Raw genomic sequence first — 22,048 nt, 5'->3', positions numbered from 1 at the left:
CAACACTGCCGTTCGTTTATGTCTATAGGATTATATCCCTTGGTTTACCATTTGATTTTAACAGGCCAATTGAAAAGTCACCGGTCTACCATAGTAAAACACATTTTTTTGGCAAAATTCGATTTTATTATACAACATAGTTGACTTCGAGGGCGATACAGCGATTATAGCGATCTTCCAACTTTTCGATACTATTTTTGTAGTATGATTTGTCTTTCGCTTCAAAATAGGCCTCAGTTTCGGCGATTACTTCTTCATTGGCACTAAATTTTTTTCCAGCGAGCATTCTTTTGAGGTCTGAGAACAGGAAAAAGTCGCTGGGGGCCAGATCTGGCGAATACAGTGGATGCAGAAGCAATTCGAAGCTCAATTCATGCAATTTTACCATTGTTTTCATTGATTTGTGACACGGCGCATTGTCTTGATGAAACACCACTTTTTTTTCTTCAAATGGGGCCGTTTTTTAACGATTTCATCCTTCAAACGATCCAATAGCACTATATAATAATCGCTGTTGATGTTCTGGCCCTTTTGGAGTAATCAATGAATATTATACCTTGCGCATCCCAGAATACTAATGGCATAACCTTGCCAGCTGACTGTTGTATTTTTCCTCGCTTTGGCTTCGGTTCATCGTGTGCAGTCCATTCAGCTGATTGTCGATTGGACTCCGGAGTGAAATGATGGAGCCATGTTTCATCCATTGTCACATATCGACGCAAAAATTCAGGTTTATTGCACTTAAACACAGAATCATCAACACGTTGGTGCTTTTAATCGATTGTAAGCTCGCGCGGCACCCATTTTGCACACAGCTTTCTCATGTACAAATATTCGTGAATGATATGATGTACTCGTTCAGATGATATCTTCACAATGTCTTCTATCTCGATCAACTTCACTTTACGATCGTTCAAAATTATTTTGTAAACTTTTTTGATTTTTTCGTCGTTGACAGCCTCTTTTGGGCGTCCACTGCGTTCGCCGTCTTCGATGCTCATTTCATCACGGTTAAACTAGCATACCAATCAATGATGGTTGATTTTCCTGGTGCAGACCGCGGAAACTCTTCATCAAGCCAATATTTTGCTTCAACTTAATTTTTTGCCTCCAGAAAGCAATATTTTATCAGTACACGAAAATTTTTTTCCATATAACCAAAGTAGCTACACTCATAACGCAATATCTCACAAATTAATGGTCGGACTGCTGTCAAATTTTGACACGTCAAGTTTTGTCACGTATCGTTTGAAGTTTGGTACTAACTAAAAATCATATGGATTTAATACTAGCACCACCATCTGTGCATCAGACCGGGGACTTTTCAATTGGCCTAATATCTATCACAATTTTTCATCTGGACGTTCGGAAGATATAATATAGAAATGGTAGATATTAATTTGGCGAATAGATTGATAAGAGCTGAATTCTGAATATAATCCCAAACTTGCATTTAATTAATGTCTATCGTATTTTACTTTGGATTTATTCTTTGGACCAGTAAATATAATGAGATTTTTCTACCATTAAAACGATTAGTCCAATTAAAAATTGATAAAGGGCTTTCTCATGATAATGTTTCTTTTAAGATGAAATACGCATAGAGTTGTTGATGTTTAAGACTCAGAAGAGAATTTTTAGGCTTCCTCAGTATCATTAAATTCCTACTTGAAATCTCTAACAAATATTAATTCAAAAGGCTTGCACAAATCTAAAATAATTTCCTTGGTTAGTTTTTCATTCCACACACTATTCTTCACCCTTATAAAGCCATGTGGTATTGGGGAATATAAATCCGCTTTGTATGAATATATTTCAGGAGACCCCATCAAAGCTTCCTGATGCTTGGGAAGATACATTAAAATGTCAGATGCATGATTCTCCTGAATAGTTTTAACTGTATTGAGCCAACACCGCCATTCGTTTATGTCTATAGGATTATGTCTCTTGGCCAACCATTCGTTTCTTTCTATCACAATTTTTCATCTGGTCGTTTAGAAGATAAAATATGGAAATGGTAGATATAAATTTGGTGACCAGGTTGATAAGTGCTGCTGAATAGAATCCCAAACTAGCATTGAATTAATGTCTTCATTAAATAACTTTGGATTTATTCTTTGGACCAGTCAGTATAATAATATTTTTGTATCATTAAGACGATTGGTCCAATTAAAAATTGATATAGTCCTTTTTGATGATAATGTTTCTTTAAAGATGAAATACGCATAGACTGGTTGATGTTTAAAATTCAGATGATACTTTTATGCTTCCCCAGTAGCATTAAACATCCAATTGAATTCTCTAAAAAATATTAATTCAAAAGTCTGTGAGTTTTGCACAAATCTAAAATATTGTGGAGCATTGGCATACACCCTGTCACATGGCCCCAAAGGAAAAAGTCTAAAGGTGATAAATCATAAGATCTTGGTGGCCAATTATAATCACCTCTTCGAGAAATAACACGACCAGAAAACTTTTCTTGCGAAATTGCGATTGTTTCGTTGCTTCTATGGCATGTAGTGCCGTCTTGTTGATAATAAACGTCGTACACATCTATACCTTCCAATTCCCGCCATAAAAAAATCATAAATCATAGAAACCCAAAAACCGCATCAAACAATGACACGTTGTTGATGAAGAGGCTTTTCAATAATTATTTATGGATTTTCAGAGCCTCAAATGCTACAATTCTGCTTATTAACATATAGCTTCCGAGGTGAAAATGGATCTCTTCATCGAATATAATTTTTTCGATGCATTTTGAATACCCAATCAGCGAAGATACGACGTTACTATTGACGTTATTTAGTTGACTGAACTTCAGAAGCCTTAAATTTTTATGCAGAATACGGAAGATCGACAAACCTGAGTTCTCGTCAACACTACGGGTTATGGCAGCAATATTCTCAGTTGTTCTTGGGCGACGCACATGGTTTCAATCTTTCACATCACTAACTTGTCCCCACAGCTCAAATTTCTCTACCAGTTTCACCATTGCCGTTTGAGAAGGTGCTTTACGACGACCAAAAAGTGTTTTAGTTTTGCGATCTGTGTCTGCAACATTTTCACCTTCTTTGTAGTCAATTTTTACCATTTCAATGCATTGTGGAAGCATGCATCTTTCCATTTCCAGTAATGGCATAATTTTAACATGTCAAATGTCACAAGTTGACAGCTTCAAGAGTGACAGCTGCTCAGATAGCGGGCTATCCAAAATGAAACCTCTTATTGGAAAACCCTATGTTAATAGTATTCTAGGCCTTGTGTTAAATTTCTCTTCACATACAAAATATCGACTCTTTTGTGTATCTTTTTTGCATATATCGTTTTAGGTACCAACCATAGATTAGAATTTCATATTTTACAAAAGACAAATCCACCTATTTCTCTGTTTCCAATCGACTCATAAATTACAGGTACCTAGTCTGGGTACCTTGAAACTTTGTTTCATAATAATTATGTCGTGTTTATCAAAACTGTCACGTCTCAGGTGTGCTCCAAACTCCAGAAATTTCTGTTTGGCATTACGCTTACTACGACTAAGATTAACTCGGGGGTAGAAGAGAATATTCGATAATTTTTGTCGTCATCGAAAACTGGGTATGCAAGTCGAATAGAACTCATTTTAAATTACGAGAGGTTAATGACTCTGCCTCAAGAAAATAATTAATGGGTAAGGCGCTCTTGTTTCCTATTTTAGGTATCCACGAAACGTTAATTTATTTCCTTCCGAGAATGTTACACTGAAATTGACGAAGACAAATTATGCCTAAAACTGAAATCTTAATGCGAGGAAATGAGTAGGTATTGGGAAATTGTGTTTATGAAGATGACATCCTTTTTGTTTTGAAGTAGTTATTTATAGGGGATATAGTACGAATCAAATGAACTACATTTCGAGAATGTGAGTTATACAGGTTGTTCCTAAATTGGGGGTACGAACAAAAATTACAGATTCCTTGGAACTTTTTAAGAAAAAAAGGCCTTAGAACATGAACCTGGTTTCGAGATATAGGGTGTTTCTTGTAGTCCTACTTGTTTGTGACGATTATACCAGTATTAAAGTTTGATTTCTTTCTTCAAGTTTTTTTCTCATAGCACCTTCCCTTCAAAAGACATTCAACATAAATTTGCCATAGATATTCCATTTAAAAGTTCTTATAATATAATATATGCTAATCTAACAAGCCAATTGAAAAGTCTCCGGTCTATCATAGTGAAACACATTTTTTTTTTGGAAAATTCGATTTTGTTATTCAACATAGTTGCCTTCGAGGGCAATACAGCGATTATGGCAATCTTCCAACTTTTCGATACCATTTTTGTAGTACGATTTGTTTTCGCTTCAAAATAGGCCTCAGTTTTGGCGATTACTTCTTCATTGGCGCTAAATTTCTTTCCAGCGAGCATTCTTTTGAGGTCTGAGAACAGGAAAAAGTCGCTGGGGGCCAGATCTGGCGAATACGGTGTATGCAGAAGCAATTCGAAACCCAATTCATGCAATTTTGCCATTGTTTTCATTGATTTGTGACACGGCGCATTGCCTTGATGAAACAGCACCTTTTTTCTTCAAATGGGGCCGTTTTTTAACCATTTCATCCTTTAAACGATCCAATATCGCTATATAATAGTTGCTGTCGATGGTCTGGCCCTTTTGGAGGTAATCAATGAATATTATACCTTGCGCATCCCAGATTACTGATGCCATAACCTTTCCAGCTGACTGTATTTTTGCTCGCTTTGGATTCAGTTCATCGTGTGCAGTCCACTCAGCTGACTGTCGATTGGACTCTGGAGTGAAATGATGGAGCCATGTTTCATCCATTGTTACATATCGACGCAAAAATTCAAGTTTATTGCACTTAAACAGCTGCAAACACTACTCAGAATCATTAACACGTTGTTGCTTTTGATCGATTTTGAGCTCGCCCGCCACCCATTTTGCACACAGGTCTCTCATGTAGAGATATTCGTGAATGATATGATGTTCACGTTCAGATATATTCACAATGTCTGCTATATCGATCAACTTCACTTTACGGCCATTCAAAATTATTTTGTGAACTTTTTTGATTTTTTCGTCGGTGACAGCCTCTTTTGGGCATCCACTGCGTTCGCCGTCTTCGGTGTTCATGTCACCACGTTTAAACTTAGCATACCAATCAATGATGGTTGATTTTCCTGGTGCAGACCCCGGAAACTCTCCATCAATCCAAGATTTTGCTTCAATTGTATTTTTTCCTCTCAAAAAGCAATATTTTATCAGCACAAGAAATTATTTTTTTCCACCTTTTTTCAAATAACAAAAGTAGCTAAACTCACAACGCAATATCTCACAAACTTATGGTCGAACTGCTGTCGAATTTCGACAAGTATCGTTTGAAGGTTGTTACTAATTAAAAATCATATGGATTTAATACTAGCATCACCATCTGTGCATCAGACCGGGGACTTTTCAATTGGCTTAATACAAAGCGTTTGCGTGTCCATGTTTATAGGACTTTTTTCTTTGAATTATCCAAAGAATCTCATTTTCCTTTGTACCTCCTTTTTAGGAACACCCTGTATACCTACATATTTCATGTTTTGTTGATGAATTCACGGTACTTTTTTGGGAAAGAAGTATACTATGTATTTACTTTCATGAGTAACTTTTGAAACTCAACGATCCCAAGTGAAACGACCTGTGTGAGTAATATTTGATATATTCGCCTTAAATATATCTTCCTCGGTGAGATATAAATAAATAGCTATACCTTCACCTTTGAATCTAATGAAAGTTCATTGGAGCCATTTTCAGACTCCACGTTTTTCACATTAATTTCACTCTGAACTTCGTTCAACCGTAGGAGCATAAACATATCTCTTTCTGATGGTATAAACGTCTTTCAGAACTTCTAACGCCGAATTTATTGCCGAAAATAGATGTATTTGTGACGTATAATCCAGATCTGCAATCTATATTCAACGTGTAGAAGAACGTTTGAAGAATTTTTCATGGTTGACTATGAATCACCGAATTTTCAGAGTAAATACCTAAGAGATTTTTTATACGTTCTGCTGAAATAGTCATAAAATGGGGGAAATGAAAGAGGAAATGAACTGCAAAGCTTTTCATTCTGGGAAAATTGTTTATAAATGTGCTTTATGTGATTTTTTTTTTCATTTAAAATAATATCACGAGAGAATTATTCTTGCAAATTTCATATATTCCTGCTGTGGCGATAAATGAATTCATAACACTGAATCATTTCAAGTTAGATAGAGTGAGTCGAATGAGTGTAAATATTAGTTGGACTTCGTAATTTGGTAAAATTACAATCATTTATGTTTGCACCGCACAAATCCATAGACTGCCTGATTTTTATTCACTGATTCGACAGAATTTTGTGCACAGTTCAAAAAGTTTACTCTTTCCACAGAACCATAGAAATGTAGTTGTATATTTTTCTGAATTCTTCAGCTGTGCTGGGATTATTTTGCAAATATTCTCTTCATTATATAATAACTGACAAAGAAACTGCAACACCCTAGCTGTTCAAATTTTATTTTTTTTTTGGTAGAACATAGATAGTATAGCAAGGAGTAAAGGATTGAAATTTGGAGAAAAATCGCAGGGTTTACAATTTTTTTTGATAAATTTGTTGATGATACACTCCCCAACACGTCTTGGCATTGATGCAATAAGATGGTCTATTTATTCTTGAGAGATACTATCAGAGCAGCTAAATTCCGTGAGGTCTGGGGTAAATTTCTAAGCCTTCTACCCATGATGTCCCAAACATGCTCTATGGGCGAAAGATCAAGGGATCTGGGCGGCCATGGCAAGAGATTCACATGGGTCGCTTCGAAAAAGTTAAACCAACTCTGGCAACATGAGGTTGGGCATTATCTTGATATATTGGATTCTCGAGGCGGTTAAGGTAACGGAGAACATATGGCTCCACTATTTCTTGAAGGTAGCGCAGTGCTGTCATGTTACCTCGAATAAAGACTAAAGGTGACCTACTTGCATGTGCAAAAGCACCCCATACCATAACGCCTACTGTCCGGTGTACATGACGCTCAACATAAATCTAAGGTTCACTGTCTCCCCGACGTCGACTAACCCTTCTTCGGCCATCATGTACACCAAAAGAGAACCGATATTCATCAGAAAAGACGACCTGATGCTATTCCACATTCCAATGTTGACGTTCTCTGCACCACTGTAATCGTTGCCGGTGATGCTCAACCGTCAGAGGTATCACAAGATGGGGTCGATAATGCTGCAGTCCAAAAGACCTTATCCGGTGGTAAACCGTTCGGACAGTTACACGATAGCCTTGTTTTCCTAACCATCCATCAGCCAAAGATCGAGTTGTCGAAAATCGGTCTCTAATGGCCATAAGTTTTAGACGTCCGGTGCCAACTCTTCTTCGATTTTGGGCATTATCAAACCACGCTTGACAACATCTCATAACAGTAGTTGGATTTCTTTTCGTACGGTTAGCGATTTCTCGAAATGACAACCACACCTCCCAATAATTCAACATCTTTCGAATTCATTTAGCTGGCGTTAAATTCCGCGTACACGTGCTCTAGGCATTTCCCCAACAACTGAACATCGACTTTGGATCTCCTCGAACAACTGGTTTCTTGTAAAATTTGAAAAACTACCACAATATTTAAGTAACAAAAATTGTTTACATGAAAAAAGCTTCACGATTTCTTTCTCCAAATTAAATCGTTTACTCCTTTCTATACTATCTATGTTTTACCAATAAAGCTTCTTCTGGGTATTGCAGTTTCTTTGTTAGTTTAGTATATTTCGGTAACAATCCTTTCAGTCCTTCAGTTTGAAGCATTTCTCAAAGGATATTTCAAGTAAATGAAAGCGATTTTCTGGTTGTTTATTAACTACAAATATAAAGAAGAAAACTGTTCAATCCATAGATGCACATAGATACGTTTATAAAAATGATGACAGATATAGTTGTTAATCAGTAAGTGGGGTCTTCAACGTCACATTGGTCATCCTTCTGCTGGTTATAATCGAAAGCCACATAATGTACGTGTCTTTGTCCTAAAAACATGTTCAAAACGTACAACATGATGAAAAGATACACTGCGCATTTGATATCAGGATCCATTTCGAAATGACATGACATTTAATGTCAAACATCAACTGACAAAGTGGAAAAAGGAGAATTGGATAACTCATGAAGATGGTACGTATACAAATACAATAGTATACTGTTTTACTAGAAGTCGAAGCTATTTTTTCTGCTAAAGGAATTCAAACGATAGGCGGCTCTGAGACATGAAGTACAGCTCCTTCTGGGTGTTGCAGTTTCTCTGTCAGTTAGTATATATCATCTAAGTTTCAAGTGCAAGTAATAAACGAGGAGATAATCTCTAGTTATTTTTAAGCACCTTTCTACCTTCTAGCCTTAGCGTCGACAGTTTAATGTGACGAAGTTTCTATGAATCCCTCAAGTGTAATTTGCAAAAGCATTCTAGACAAAGGAAGGAAACTGCAGAAACATAATCTCTCGAGGTTCCTTTTTTTCATTTTACTTTCGAAGAACAAATTATAATTATTCGTGAAATCTGAGCAATGTTCATTATTATCGCCATTGTTGATCCTCTTGTAATTAATTGCTAAAGTATTCATTTACATGGTATTTGGCTGCATATACTGCATATATTCCATTAGCATGGCATGCTTCCTGGAGATTAATCATTGTAATTACGATTTGCTGTTATCGTGTACAGTGCCAATGGTTAATTGCTGAATATGACACTCTTATCACGTGGGTGATGTATCTTTATATATGTATTTTTTGTATCTTCTCTGGAAATAATTATAAGTGTGATTCAAAATTTTAAGTAGTATTCAATGTCTCATTGAAAAAACCATTCATTAATGTGTTCCATTTGCGATTCTTCTTTCAGAGAATTGGTTGACATGAAAATGTCAAAATGCATCAAAAAAAAGTTTGAATAATACACAAGCTAATAACATGAATCTACAGCAGATTTATTTGTGGAAAGCATCAATTAAATTTGTGCCATACAAAAATGACAATATAAGGATAATCAATACAATCTCAATATCGAATTAAAAATTTTAATAAATACTCAGCAGAGCGAGCCAATCTTTCACTTCCTATTGTACTTCTAAATATGTTTTCCGTTTCTTGAACTCTCAATGAATGTGAGTACTTTTCAGCATGACCGTCGGTACTGGTAACGTACAAAATATTTTGCGTAATATAGATGTGTTAGGAAATAATTGCACATCATATTATATCTAAAGTACCGATATTCCATATATTTTGAATCAGGAATTCTCGATAATTTCTTCTTCCACATCTTGAATTCACATTCAAGAGTTATTTCGTTAGCTGTTTTTAAAGCCATTTCAAATAATTTTGTTAATTTTTTTAAATCAAGCGAAGAGTCATTTCTCCAATCAATCAAACAGATGAATGATGATAAAACAGATTGATGTTTGAAAAATCTTTTACTCAAATAGAAATTTTGGAGCCAGATGTTTCTATTCCTTCGAAACCTTTTCAGAATATAGTATAATTGCATATTTTTTAGGACCGAGCAATCCCACCATCCTTTGGTAACTTCGTCGTCTTAAAAAATATTAACGAAAATACATAAGTTCTTTCCATTGACAAACTTTCTCTGAATTTTTGGTATTTTTTGGGGGCTAGGGGAGACTGCTGCCCTAAAGCCCACCATCAGGGATTCATCAAGCCAAGTAACTTGACATTTTAACCAACTACTTGACTTGAAAATCAAGCGTGAAAAATTACATACTTGAGCTCGACTTGACTTGATTGTAGATATTTATTGCTTGACTTGATATCAAGCTACTTGATATTACTTGAGATTGATGTACACGCGTCGCACGGCATATATTTCTGCAATCTCGTACACGCTTAGACTAAATAAAGGGATTCCTCCATACATTCGCCAGTGTGACTTTATTAGTAGTTTTCTCACATTTCTATGGAATCTATTAGTAGATTTTGGTAGTTTCAGAATAGTTATTTATAATACAAGTGCAGAAGGCATTGATATTCTTCCACGAGTTCAAAATTCAAAAACGAGCCACGAAGTGGCGAGTTTTGGAATGAACGAGTGGTAGAATGAGCCTTCTGTACGAGTATTATACATTATTTTCTCTAATTCATTGCATTTTCATTGAAATTAATGAAATATTTCCATAAATATATTTTAGTGATTTTTGCTTTGAAAAATGTTGGTTGGCAGAACTGATTTCTTTAAGGCAAATTGATGAATTGACAGATAAAGCCGTGGCGGAAAGTTCGGAGTACCAACATAGAATAATAAAATATAACCATGAAAACTGTGCGTTTCTGATATATTCTCGCACGATTTTGTTCTACAAGATGTGGAAGAATGAACGGAATAACCACAGAATTAGAGAAATATATTTTCAAACTTGGCCAAAATGGCCAAGGATTTTTCCTCAAAGCCAGCATCTTCAGCTCATGTTGAAAGACAATTTTCCAGAGCTCTTTTTACAGTTACAAAAACCCGCAATAGGTTAGGCGTCAAATCAATAAGATGTGTCTTAGATCTTGGATCGAAAATTATGAAATCAAACAAAGCCTGGAGGTTTCTCAATATTAAGAATCTTTTTTCATTATTTTTCATTTTGTTTCGATTTATAGGGATTTGATTTATGTTTCTATTTCAAAAAAGTTGATATTATCGGTTCTTTTATATAATAAGTTTAATAAGTAAAAGTGTTTTTTGCAAGGTTCCTTCTCATTTCATCATTTTTTTATTGATGTGACACTACACAATAAAACTGCTAAAAATCAAGTAGCTTGATATGATTCAAGTACTTGATAAATACATACTTGACTTGACTTGAGATTGAAAAACTACTACTTGACTTGAGCTTAACCTGAAATCAAGTCAAGCTCAAGCCAAGTAGCTTGAAAATCAAGCCAAGCCATGAATCCCTAGCTAGTGATCCAAAACCATATTAAATTAGAGCGTATTATTGAAAAAACGCCGAGATCAGTTCGAAATTCAGATTGTAAATGTGAAATAACGTTTCGATCCCGTGCCAAATAATTTTTTTATCGACGAATGAAACCGAAAGTTCAAAATAATAAATCAAAGTGGATTATTATACTGAATTCCAATTCCACCCCAGAACATGTACCTAAAAGCGGTCTGATAAAAAACATACAATCGTAAAGTCTGCAAGATATCTTTCAATTTGCAATTCCTATTCGACGTTCAATTCCGTAAACTGTTATCATAAATTTTCCATCCTGGAAAAGATCAACGATCATTTGTGCGTTTTTAGCGACAAAACCTACACCCATAACACTTTCGGTAATGGTACAGGGAAAACACGTTTCCAGCGGTGCGTTTCTAGCTTCCTCAGATCTGATGCATATTTTATAATGACTCTAAATTTTATAGCAGTATGGGAGGGAAACACCATATGGCAAGCGCATACATGCGGGCCAACAGATTTATCTGAAAGTTAGATGAACCAACCCTATTCAGAGGTTTCTTATACAGGCTGTCAAAGAAAGAGGCCGGCGTCAAAGATCTGCAGCTCTGTAGCTGTGAAAAGGGTTCAGTAATAGTTTTCTCGGGTCACAAGCTCTGAAATTTTTGAATTTTAAGCAGAATATGGCCTCAAAAGATGAGGTTCCACTCACTGATAACAGATTTGTGCTCAAATTCAATTCTGTCCGTCCAGTCGTCCGTAAAAGCAATAACTCTCGAACGAGACAACCAATAAACCCAAAATTTTGAGGGTATGTTCGTGTATCTAATGCCGTGGTTGTGGTTGAATAAGTTTATTGTCAGAATCAAACTAGGGGTTCCTTGAAAATGTTCGTTCGAAATTTTGTTTTCTGAGAGATGGAATTCTGTGTTGAATGTTGTATAACGATTTAAAGCTCCACGCTGAATTTCATGTTGACCGCGTCAACAGAACCAGAGAAATTTTGGGAAGAATAACGAAAAAATAATATTCGATATCTCAGTGACTTAATCGAGTCGACCGAGTTGAAATTTAGCGTGTAGATAAATGTTATGGATCCTCTATATTGTTTTCAATTTCAAAATAGAATATTTAATTCAAAATTTGATAATTCGATCCAATAACAATTGGCGCCCAACGTGGGGCACCAATTGTTATGAATCGTCTATATCTATATCGTGTAAATAATGTTATGGATCCTCTATATTGTTTTTAATTTCATAATAGAATATTCAATTTAAAATTCTATAATTCGATCCAATAACAATTGGCGCCCAACGTGGGGCACCAATTGTTATGGATCGTCTATATCGAATTATCAAATTTTAAATTAAATATTGTTTCTTAAAATTAAAAACAATATAGATGACCATACCAAAACTAAAGATTAATTTATTCATCACAGCTTACTAACTGGATTTTTACAATAATTTGGATTTTCCTGAAAATTACTACTACTCGAAATCGGTAGCAGATACGACAAAACTACAAGAAACTAAAAAGTGTAGTACTGGATCAAAGTTTCTTTTTACATTTTTCTAAACTACCAGTGGTTCACCATTAGAGAGTTCTAGAGAAAAGAAGTGGGCACTCTTCCTGACACTCTTCCTGTATGCATATCACATGATGAAATCTTTAAATTGGAAGATATATGCCAAATTTAAATTAGAAGATCTTGTGAAGATGCTATGATAAAAAAAACAAATTTTAACACCCTGTTTCTAATGATAATTTTTTAAATGATTGAAGGAATGTGTCATTTTCGTATGTACCTCCAATTTAGGAACACCTTGTATAACATATAACCATTCGAACGAGGTTGGTAGAAAAGAGCTAAACTTGATTGAATTGAATCCACTAAAAACAGTGTCACAACTGACACAACTAGAATCAATCACAGACTCTATCAATATATCAAACCGTATCTGTGACCTACATCGAACAATTTCCCCAAAAAAAAAACGTGTGCCGGATAATAAATGTTTCTATTTGAATCCAGAATTTTAAGATCTCGTGTTTATGTTATTTTTACGATCCTACACTGGAAGGCATGAACTGGTTGTGTGTGGGCACAAAACCAAATTTCGGAGGACATAACCTTCCATTTCATGTCGTCTGTTTTCCTACACAGGATTTACTTCCCTGCTGAAACTAATAACAGGATTAATGGATTACAGTTGCATCGAATACGTATTTATTCAGATAATTCGGTGACTGTGAGGAAACGAAATTTAATATCCACTTCTGCAAAGCGTAGGATGCTTTACGTAATCTTATTCTTTCCTTGGTTGTAGGAGGGTATTTAATGAATTTGTGGAGCTTCCGAGAACGAGAATATTTTATTTCATTCTTCTGCATATTTGTTACATCTGGAAGGTTGATAGAAAAGGTTGTACTAGACGAGAGTATTCGCCATTTTGCATCAAGAATACATTTTTTCGAAATTGATTCCTCGCTTATTCCTTTGTGAAACATAATTACAATATTTAATAAAAAAAATAATTAAAATTAAAAATAAAAAAACTATACGTTTCACATTTTCTTCTTGTGGACATGCATGTTTTGGTTTCATCCCATTCTCAAAAATGAATATATGTAAAATAATATACACAAGTACATGTAGATTAATAGGTGGCAGATGTTAAAGGTGGAGACAGGCGGAAATATAAATGATCGTTAACAATTGGGAGATTTTGTTTTTGAGCTGAGGATATTTCCAAAAACTCCAAGAGGTCTAAAAGTTTGCCTTTAACACCTTTATGTGAAATTTTTGTCTTATTGAAATCAATAAAGTGATTGAAATCAATAAAGTGATTGAAATCAATAACGTGATTGGAAGCAATACAGTGATTGCAAAGACCAGTTGTTGACTTATTTTGAAGAATTGATCTGTTATGTTCTTCAATTCTTATTCCAAAAAAAAAAAAACAACAAAATCTCTTCAAATCTAAAGGCCTCCAACCAAAAAATTATTCTTATTGTAGGTAAATCATGTATAGGAACTACTGAAATATGAAACATCAAATGATGTAAACTATTATAACACGTGTACAGGGTTAGAACTATTTAGAGGGGCACCACAGGGATATCGAAAACCGTTAGAGATACATCATCATCATCAATCAGCCCTTTGCATCCACTGCTGGATATAGGCCTCCCTCATTTCTGCCCACTGTCCTCTATTCTGATACAGGGTGGCTTAAATCACAAAAAAGTTGCGTTATTTAGGGATTATTGTGTTGGTGTTAACAGATCCAAAATATCCCCATTGGTTTCTGAGATAGGGGAGAGCGGGGCTGAACGTGCCGATTTTGACAAATTCTCATATGATTCGGATAAGAAAAGTACTATTTCTGAAAGAAGTAGTTCATCATAAGCCAAATTTAATCTACAATAAGAATTCACTCACAGATTTGACACAATTTCAATGGTTTTCAAGAAAAGGTCATTTTTTTAAGCAAAGTCGGGAAGGCACTACCAACCCCACTTTGGGGCGAGTTGTGCCGTAGCTGAGGTCGGTTGTGCCGTTGATAATTAAAGGTGTTTTACGTGAATGAAAATTAATTTAGGATTTAAAAACACAATTTTTTTCAACAATATATTTATTGCTTATACTTTTAACTAATCAACATAACTTAAAATTCAGTTATATATAACAATAAGCATAATAATAAAGAAAAACATAATATCTTTACTTATTTAGCTATTGCAAATATAAAAACACATTTCAGTCAACAATTTGAACTTATTTTTGAACAAATGAGATCAATTATTGAATATATCAGTCTCTCAGGACTACATTAAAAAAAATAAAGAAGATTTCTTCCGAATTGTAAATTAAAAAACTTATATTTGGTCTTTTAGAGAAAACAAAACCAGTTACTCTATAGATGACTGATCAGAATAGCAATTTGGACATACAAATGCTGGGCTTTCTTCATCGTCAATACATTGTGAATGGGCCCAATTCTTGCATTCTATGCATTGAATCCATTTTTCTCTAGGGGCAGAATTAGAATATGCGTCACAACATATGATGCAATACCAATCTTGTTCCTCATCAGAAGTGTCATCATCTTGCAAGACTCTTCTCTTAGCGGGGTTCTTAGTCGTTCTTTTTGCTTGTTTACCTTGTCCCGTGCATTTTCCTTTACCCTTCTTTGTAGTTTCAATCTCTTTTTTCTTCTTTTTATTAGCATGTTCTTCGGCCAAAGCATCCTTCTCTGGAGTGTCCGTAAGAACAGCTGTCTTTCTTTTACGTCCTTTATTGCGTCCAACTAATCGAGGAGGTGCTTTAGGCAGTGGTCTTATGAGGTCTGGTGAGAAAATTATTGTATTTTCATCTCCCGCGTTGTTATCAGCTGATGATTGAGGAAGTTGGAAGCTGCAACAAGGGGTAGTCTCCTGAGAGCATTGACGTCCCACATGTTCTGGATTACCTGATGGTTCAACGCTGCAGTCGCTTTGCTGTAGAATTGATGGAGTAGTCTCAATCTCTATATTGCAGCCGACATTATTTGAGTCATTAAGATATTCAGCAGTCCTTTCTTGATTGTTTAGAGGGACAGGAAAGTGGTCTGTATCTTGTGAGGGTCGATTTTCTGGCATCGGGCGGTCAGTGACAGAAGACGGCGCATAATCTTTGTCTGTGAAGATATTTGGGTCATAGGGCCAAATGCCAGCCTTTTTAAATGCGTTGCTTATATTGATAGGAGTTGCTGCAAGCGGCAAAGCGTATTTTACAATACCTGGTATTTCATAAATGCTCATAGTTTTCCCGGGATTAGTTCTCAGCCAGTTGTTTTGAGCTTTAGAACAGTATGCTTTGAATGGGCCGTTGACACCAACATCCAGGGGTTGCAGACGGTGGGTGCAGTGTGGTGGGAATGATAATAATATAACAGAGTTTTTCTTGGCCTTTTCGATCACATCAATATCAATATGAGATGAATGATTGTCTAGTAGTAATAACACTGGTTCATCAGGACTAGGCTTAGTATGCTTTATGAAATGATCCATAAACACTAAGAACTCTTTGTTTGTCATCCAACCGGATTGATTACCAGCCCCAATACACTCAGGAGGACCACCTCGGATAAACAGGTCCTTAAATTTCAAACGCGGGAAAACAAACATCGGCGGAATCGAGTTTCCCAGAGCACTCACCGCTAGCTCAACAGTGACTAAAGTTCCACGTTCAGATGAAACAATTGCTCCTACTTGCTTTGTTCCTTTTTCAGCCAAAATTTTTTTCGGTTTTAACACAGTTGTGACACCAGTCTCGTCCAAATTCCATATACGTGAAGGAGTAAGATTATATTTTGTAATCAAGTCGCCAAGTTTTTCGAAAAATTGATTTACATTATATCTGTTGAACGAGCTCGCGCGTCCGGCACTGGTAGCTTCTGGTGTTCTTATTGCAAGAGTAGAGTTCCTCTTCAGGAAGTTTGTAAACCAATCCTTGCCAGCCTTACCATTGGTATGCCAAGATGGTGGGATGTGTTGAACATTAAACTTCACGGCACACTGGTAAGCAAGTTGTCGTACTTCTTCTGGTAGAAGACCAAAATAAATAGAGGCACTTTTCAAAATGTACTCAGACAGTTGTGCCTCTTGATCTTCACTAAACACCATTCTAGATTTAAAACCAACCGAAGGAGTAAGTCCACTTTTAATTTTTTTGACATACCTTTGAAGAGTTGTATGGCAAATTTCCAATTCACGTGCAACTGTTTTTAATTTACGTCCATCCTTGATGACTGCATCAGCCGCTCTTTTTAGAAGATCTTGGGATGTAGTTCCCCTTTGAGTTTTCCGCTTGTAATTCCTCATTCTGTCAAAGACAATAAATACAGGATGAAGTATCATGGCAAAAAGTATTTTATATCTTCCACAAGTGCTCGCATAAACTTAAGTATTACAGAAACAATGAAGGTTGCCGTGGGGTTGGTTGTGCCGCGGCACAAGCAGCCCCCCATGAACGGCACATTTTACCCCGTTTATGCGAGTGTGATATTTTGCCCTACATATAAATATCAAAGCGCTCTAAGCATTATAATCATACTGCATAACAAACTAGGATAAACGACAAACATTTTACTAAAACTTTCATATTAAAAGGACGAAAAATGCCAGCTTGTGACCAAAAAGTATTGAGACGAAAATATTTACTTACGTAGAGCTCGAATACACACACATGCACTGACACCCTGTCCCTTCGGCGGACGGAATTAAACTGGCATGCGCATGTCCCGGACTGTTAGGCATTACGTGAATAACTGCTATCTTATATCTATCTCTTTCTGTTTACGAGATATTCGCGTCGGCACAATTTACCCGCGGCACTTTCAGCCCCGCTCTCCCCTATCTCGAAATAACTGAAAATCAAGATTTTTTTTCTGTATAACTCATTTGTTTTTGGAGATTACTTGACGAAATTCGGTTTGTGATCATTATTTGATATAGAGATTCTAATGGTGTCGTCATATTTCTCTGTTTTCCATTGTTTCAGAGACGCGATAGTAAATTTTTTTGTTATGGGCGCTATATTGGTTTTCCTTATGAGGTGATAAACAAAAAAATGACGAATTCAACAATGTATCACACTCTACAAAAATATAGAGTCTAGGTACGCAAATTTGAAGAGGTGTTATATGAAATCATCACTCAACTATCGCGTCTCTGAAACAATGGAAAACAGAAAAAATCTGAAGACACCTCTATATCTCGAATTGGAAAATGGCTATAAATCAAATTTCGTGAAATTATCTCCAAAAACAAATGATACAAAGGATACAGAAAAAAAAAGAAAATCTAGATTTTCAGTTTTTTCCAGATATCTCGGGAACCAATGGAGATATTTCGGATCTGTTCACACCAACACACTCATCCCTAAATAACGCAACTTTTTCGTAATTTAAGCCACCCTGCCTTTTTAACGTTTTTTGATATCCCTATAGTGGCCCTCTAAATAGTTCTAACCCTGTATACTAAAATTTAATATACTATAAAAGCAAAAGCAGGAAGACCTGGGTTCGAGTCCACCGTGTTCCTATATTTTTTAAAATTTTTTCAACCTTTTTTTAATGATTTGAAATATTTCATCAGAAAATAATCAATTTATAGTATAAAATTTGCAGTGTTTTAGATTTGCCTTATTTTTCAGATGACGAAGACGGCTCCGTCGGTGGCGGTGTGCACCACCCTTACGGGGGTAAGGTGCTGCAGCAGCAATGGGTCACGTTGACGGCTAGCATGTGGCCGGAGCCAACGGCCTCGCCCAGGGGCTGGAGAGTGTCTTCAGAACGATTACCACTGTTGGCTGCTGTTTTTTGCGGTGCTGCTGTCGTTGTCTGTCTACTTTGCGCCTTTGTACTTTACAAGTGCTGCGTCATGCCGCGTAGAGAGAAGCATTTTTGTAAGTAACACTCGATGAGAAATGATAATTCTTTAAAATTATTGCATGCATAATTACACCTAGTCTAGATGGCGACAGATATCTAGTCAAGCACTCTTTATCTACCTTGGTAGTTCAAATGAACATCCCTTACATATTTACTCTATGGTTATTACTGACAGTGACAACTAAGAGTAATACTCAATGACTGTGATGTACACAGAATATAATTATAAGAGATATATTCTGTGATGATGTAGGTATCAGGGGTTCGTTTTCTTTTGCGTTTAAGGACGTTTTTTCTTAACTTCTGCACTCAATCGATCCGAGAACGTTATGTAATATTCACTGTTGATGGTTTCACTTTTGTCAAGATAGTCAATGAACAATGTACAATGCACGTCCCAATGTACGGATGCCATAACCTTGCCAGCTGATGTTTGAGGTTTTGGTTTATTAGAATGGTAGTAATGAATTCTTTTTTAAATATCGACCTCAAAAATGTTGTTTATTCCGCTTAAAGAGCTCTAAACGGCGTTCGGAATCTAAGATGGGTTTTTTTTTATCAGTGCGGCACCCATTTTGAGCAAAGCTTTCTCATCTGCCTCCCTTACTTCTAGATGAGAGAAAAAGTAGCTAAGAATATATGGCAACGGGAAGCTCCTACCTAGAAACTGGATTAGGCATATGAGGATATTGAATCAATTAGACTCAAACCTCTTGGAAAAATCATCATGTGTGATGCCAACTATCTTTGAAACAGTGATTGGTGGCCGTTTCAGTGCAATAAATTTACCATGGCTTTGTGGTATTGAAGGAAATGAAAAAGCCGATAAACTTGCGAAAAGAGCATCCAGGTAAATACCTGTTTGATATTGATGATGGACTATATGTTAGATAGTTTATTGAGCTGTTTTCATCATCTTATCAAGACAACAATTAGAAATTCGGTATGGGCCCGAATTATATCAAGAGGTCAGGAAATATGAGAAAACCTCAATTAAACTTGCCAAAGAAGCTAATCACCTAACGTTTCTACACCTTTCCAGATACCGCAACCTTGTTCCTAAGGGTCTCGGAGTAAACTCCCAAGGGCAGAAGGGCAGACATAATCTCCAATAGAGCAAGCCAAGTATTTATAAGAGTTAGGCTCAACTATCACCGGTTCAACAATGCTAACCTAATTCAAACTTGTGAGGGCAGCAGGACAAGCATACGAGGCAGAACAAGCGCAGAGGACTATGAAAGAATCATGGAAGCTGTTGAGAAGAGTTATGAGAGAACAAAGGAACAAAAAGAGACACAAATAGATGATAGAAACATCCCAATAAACTATCTAACAAATAACAGTTGGCCCTCAGCTTTTGTGGTCTCGATCAATGGAAATTGGATAATAGAGGAACACTCCAGGTCTAGCTCAGGCAAAGAATTTTTAAATGCTTTCACCGTCCTATGCCAGAAGAAAACTTTTGAAGCTGCCACTAGCTGATTTTTGGGTAATGGTAGGACTGCTGACAGGCCACTGTTGGTGCAAATATCTTTTGTGCCATATAGGAAAGTCGGCAGATAAGATTTGCAGGCTCTGTAGAAGGGAGGAAGAAACAGTTGAACACATGGTGTGCAAATGTCCAGGGTTGACTGGCCTAAATACCACTCATATGGAAAAGTCAGTCCTGGATACTCACGAGGTAACAGCCAAAACTCTCTAAAGACCAATTTGCCAATTTTGTTAACAGTATCGAATGCCTCCTTGGGTTTTAATGAATGGGTAGGGCTAAGAATAAAATATCCTTGTGGTCGGAGTTCCCAGAAGGCTGATCGAGCTGCAAAGACCTTGATTCAAAATAATAATAAAAGGAGGGAACGCTATACTTTTATAATTGAGCCAACTTGCGATGTTGTATTGCCCTTCCTGAAGAAAATCGACAGTGTGATTTATTAGCTCACCGAGTAACTTTGACATATGTTTCCATAATGCTTTTTTAGTTAAAATTACAAGATATTTCATGCGGCAAAGCCTTTCGGTGAACTCAATAATAAATCACCCTGTAAATTGTCTCTGGATATAGTGTACTGGTAGTACCAAAACCGTTACTTAGAGCTAGTTGTCATAGTCCCTATCTGATGCTTCTTGGTATGGCTCGGTTGGTCATTTGATCTTTTTCATTTCAGGTTTAAGAAAATTAGACCCTAATTCCTCGAGTGCTCAATCGCACATACAAACACCCATACCTTCACAGGCTGCCATATATGCTGAGCAAAAAGGAAATGGATGGGGATATAGTAATAGAATTGTAACTCCTGTACAAGGTGGACCATGGTACATTCCCAGGATAGGTGGACAGCAGTGTACACAATGTCCAGGAATTTGTCCTGTGCCAAGGAGCAATAGTAACCCTGGAGGATCAACTCAAGTAAGCATTTATACGAATATTTGATCCTCTTTCACACTATAAACAAACTAAATAGAAAACAACACTCGAAATCCCTATGGGTAATGAGTACAATTGATATTACCTTTATAAATATGTGATTCAATAAATAAAAAAAAAATATCCATGACAATGAGTAAAAGGAAAAAATTCATATATTGAATTATCATAATTTCAGTCACAATCCTCTAGAAAGCCAAGACCTATGAGCCAGCCAGTTCAATTAGGTGCTTCCAGTTTAATATCTGATGGGGAAATAGTCCCAAAACATCTGCCAATGCCAGAAATATGTGAATTCTCACCACAAGGTGTCCAGTATGCTTCAAGTAGTAGTGAGTTGAATTCTATCAATTGCTTAAGGATTCACATAAAAGTTTATTCAGTTTTAGATGAAGTTTCAACGAAAGATGATGGCATATCATCTGGACCAACGCTCAAAACACGTAGTTTACCAGCTTGGGTCAGATCCAAGCCTAGACCATTGTCCACAGAAGATGACCTCAACGATCTTTATGCCAAGGTAATAATATGAACTAACTATTCGTCAATGATAATAGATATAACAGAAAAATAGCTGATTGGTTGTTTTTATTCTCTACTGAAAACAGAAAAAATACTTAAATACTATCCAGGAAGTTCAGTTCAGAACAAATATAAATGAATGACATAGGCGTACAACTTTGCTTCCGTCGTTTTTTTTTCGGAATTCGAGGCTTTATTGGAAAGAACTGGTTATACATTTATCATTCAGAGTATTGTCCATCGCTGGCCAATACTTTTTCCCCTCTCTTTGGCAGTGTATGAATCCCGCGTTGAAATAACTGGTCATCTTTTGAAGCGATCCACGAATCGATCCAATTTTTTACTTCTTCATATGTCCTGAAGTGCTGGTCAGCCAGGCGGTGTGCCAATGATCAAAACAATTGATAGTCAGAGGGAGCAACGTCTGGAAAATACGGTGGGTGGACCCTTCAACATTTCCAAGTATGCCTAGACCGGTTTCGCAACATGGGGTCGAGCATTGCTTTGCTGTAAAATCACTTTATCATGTCTCTCGTTGTATTGCATATCAATTGCGTTCCATAACAATCGCCTGTTATTGTTTCAGTAGGTTTTAACAACTCATAATACACTATGCCTAGCTGGTCCTACCAAATACTGAGCTTAACCTTGGAACCTTGA

At 36.3% G+C, this 22,048-nt stretch overlaps 2 protein-coding genes across 4 annotated transcripts in view; one reads left to right on the top strand and one right to left on the bottom strand.

Moving 5' to 3' along the window:
- Nucleotides 1–22,048, top strand: part of LOC123679271 — a 44,987-nt gene that overhangs the window by 20,330 nt on the left and 2,609 nt on the right. For 2 of the 3 annotated variants that reach the window (XM_045616776.1, XM_045616775.1), the window contains exons 2-5: nucleotides 18,204–18,455; nucleotides 20,607–20,848; nucleotides 21,045–21,198; nucleotides 21,250–21,386. In XM_045616776.1, coding sequence (XP_045472732.1) covers nucleotides 18,293–18,455; nucleotides 20,607–20,848; nucleotides 21,045–21,198; nucleotides 21,250–21,386 — 696 coding nt within the window. In that variant the 5' untranslated portion in view covers nucleotides 18,204–18,292. Of the gene's footprint in view, nucleotides 1–7,870; nucleotides 8,211–18,203; nucleotides 18,456–20,606; nucleotides 20,849–21,044; nucleotides 21,199–21,249; nucleotides 21,387–22,048 lie in introns of those variants that run through there. The other variant, XM_045616774.1, reaches the window with a different exon arrangement.
- Nucleotides 14,803–17,404, bottom strand: LOC123679252. The gene is made up of 2 exons (XM_045616744.1): nucleotides 17,214–17,404; nucleotides 14,803–16,871 (listed from the first exon to the last, which is right to left on the bottom strand). Exons 1-2 carry the CDS (start codon nucleotides 17,303–17,305, stop codon nucleotides 14,918–14,920), a joined length of 2,046 nt encoding a protein of 681 aa, XP_045472700.1. The 5' UTR covers nucleotides 17,306–17,404; the 3' UTR covers nucleotides 14,803–14,917.

The sequence above is a fragment of the Harmonia axyridis genome, chromosome 4 (genome assembly GCF_914767665.1).
Source record: "Harmonia axyridis chromosome 4, icHarAxyr1.1, whole genome shotgun sequence".
Taxonomy (NCBI): domain Eukaryota; kingdom Metazoa; phylum Arthropoda; class Insecta; order Coleoptera; family Coccinellidae; genus Harmonia; species Harmonia axyridis.
The sequence above is the reverse complement of the archived record's forward strand: the minus strand, read 5'-3'. Positions and strand labels throughout refer to the sequence as shown.

What these genes read in the sequence shown, in the direction of transcription:
- LOC123679252 (XM_045616744.1), bottom strand. Translation starts at nt 17,305, where the DNA reads ATGCCTAACAGTCCGGGACATGCGCATGCCAGTTTAATTCCGTCCGCC. An exon ending in TGTGTGTATTCGAGCTCTAC is followed by an intron (nt 16,872 to 17,213) that starts GTAAGTAAATAT and finishes TGTCTTTGACAG; the next exon opens with AATGAGGAATTACAAGCGGA.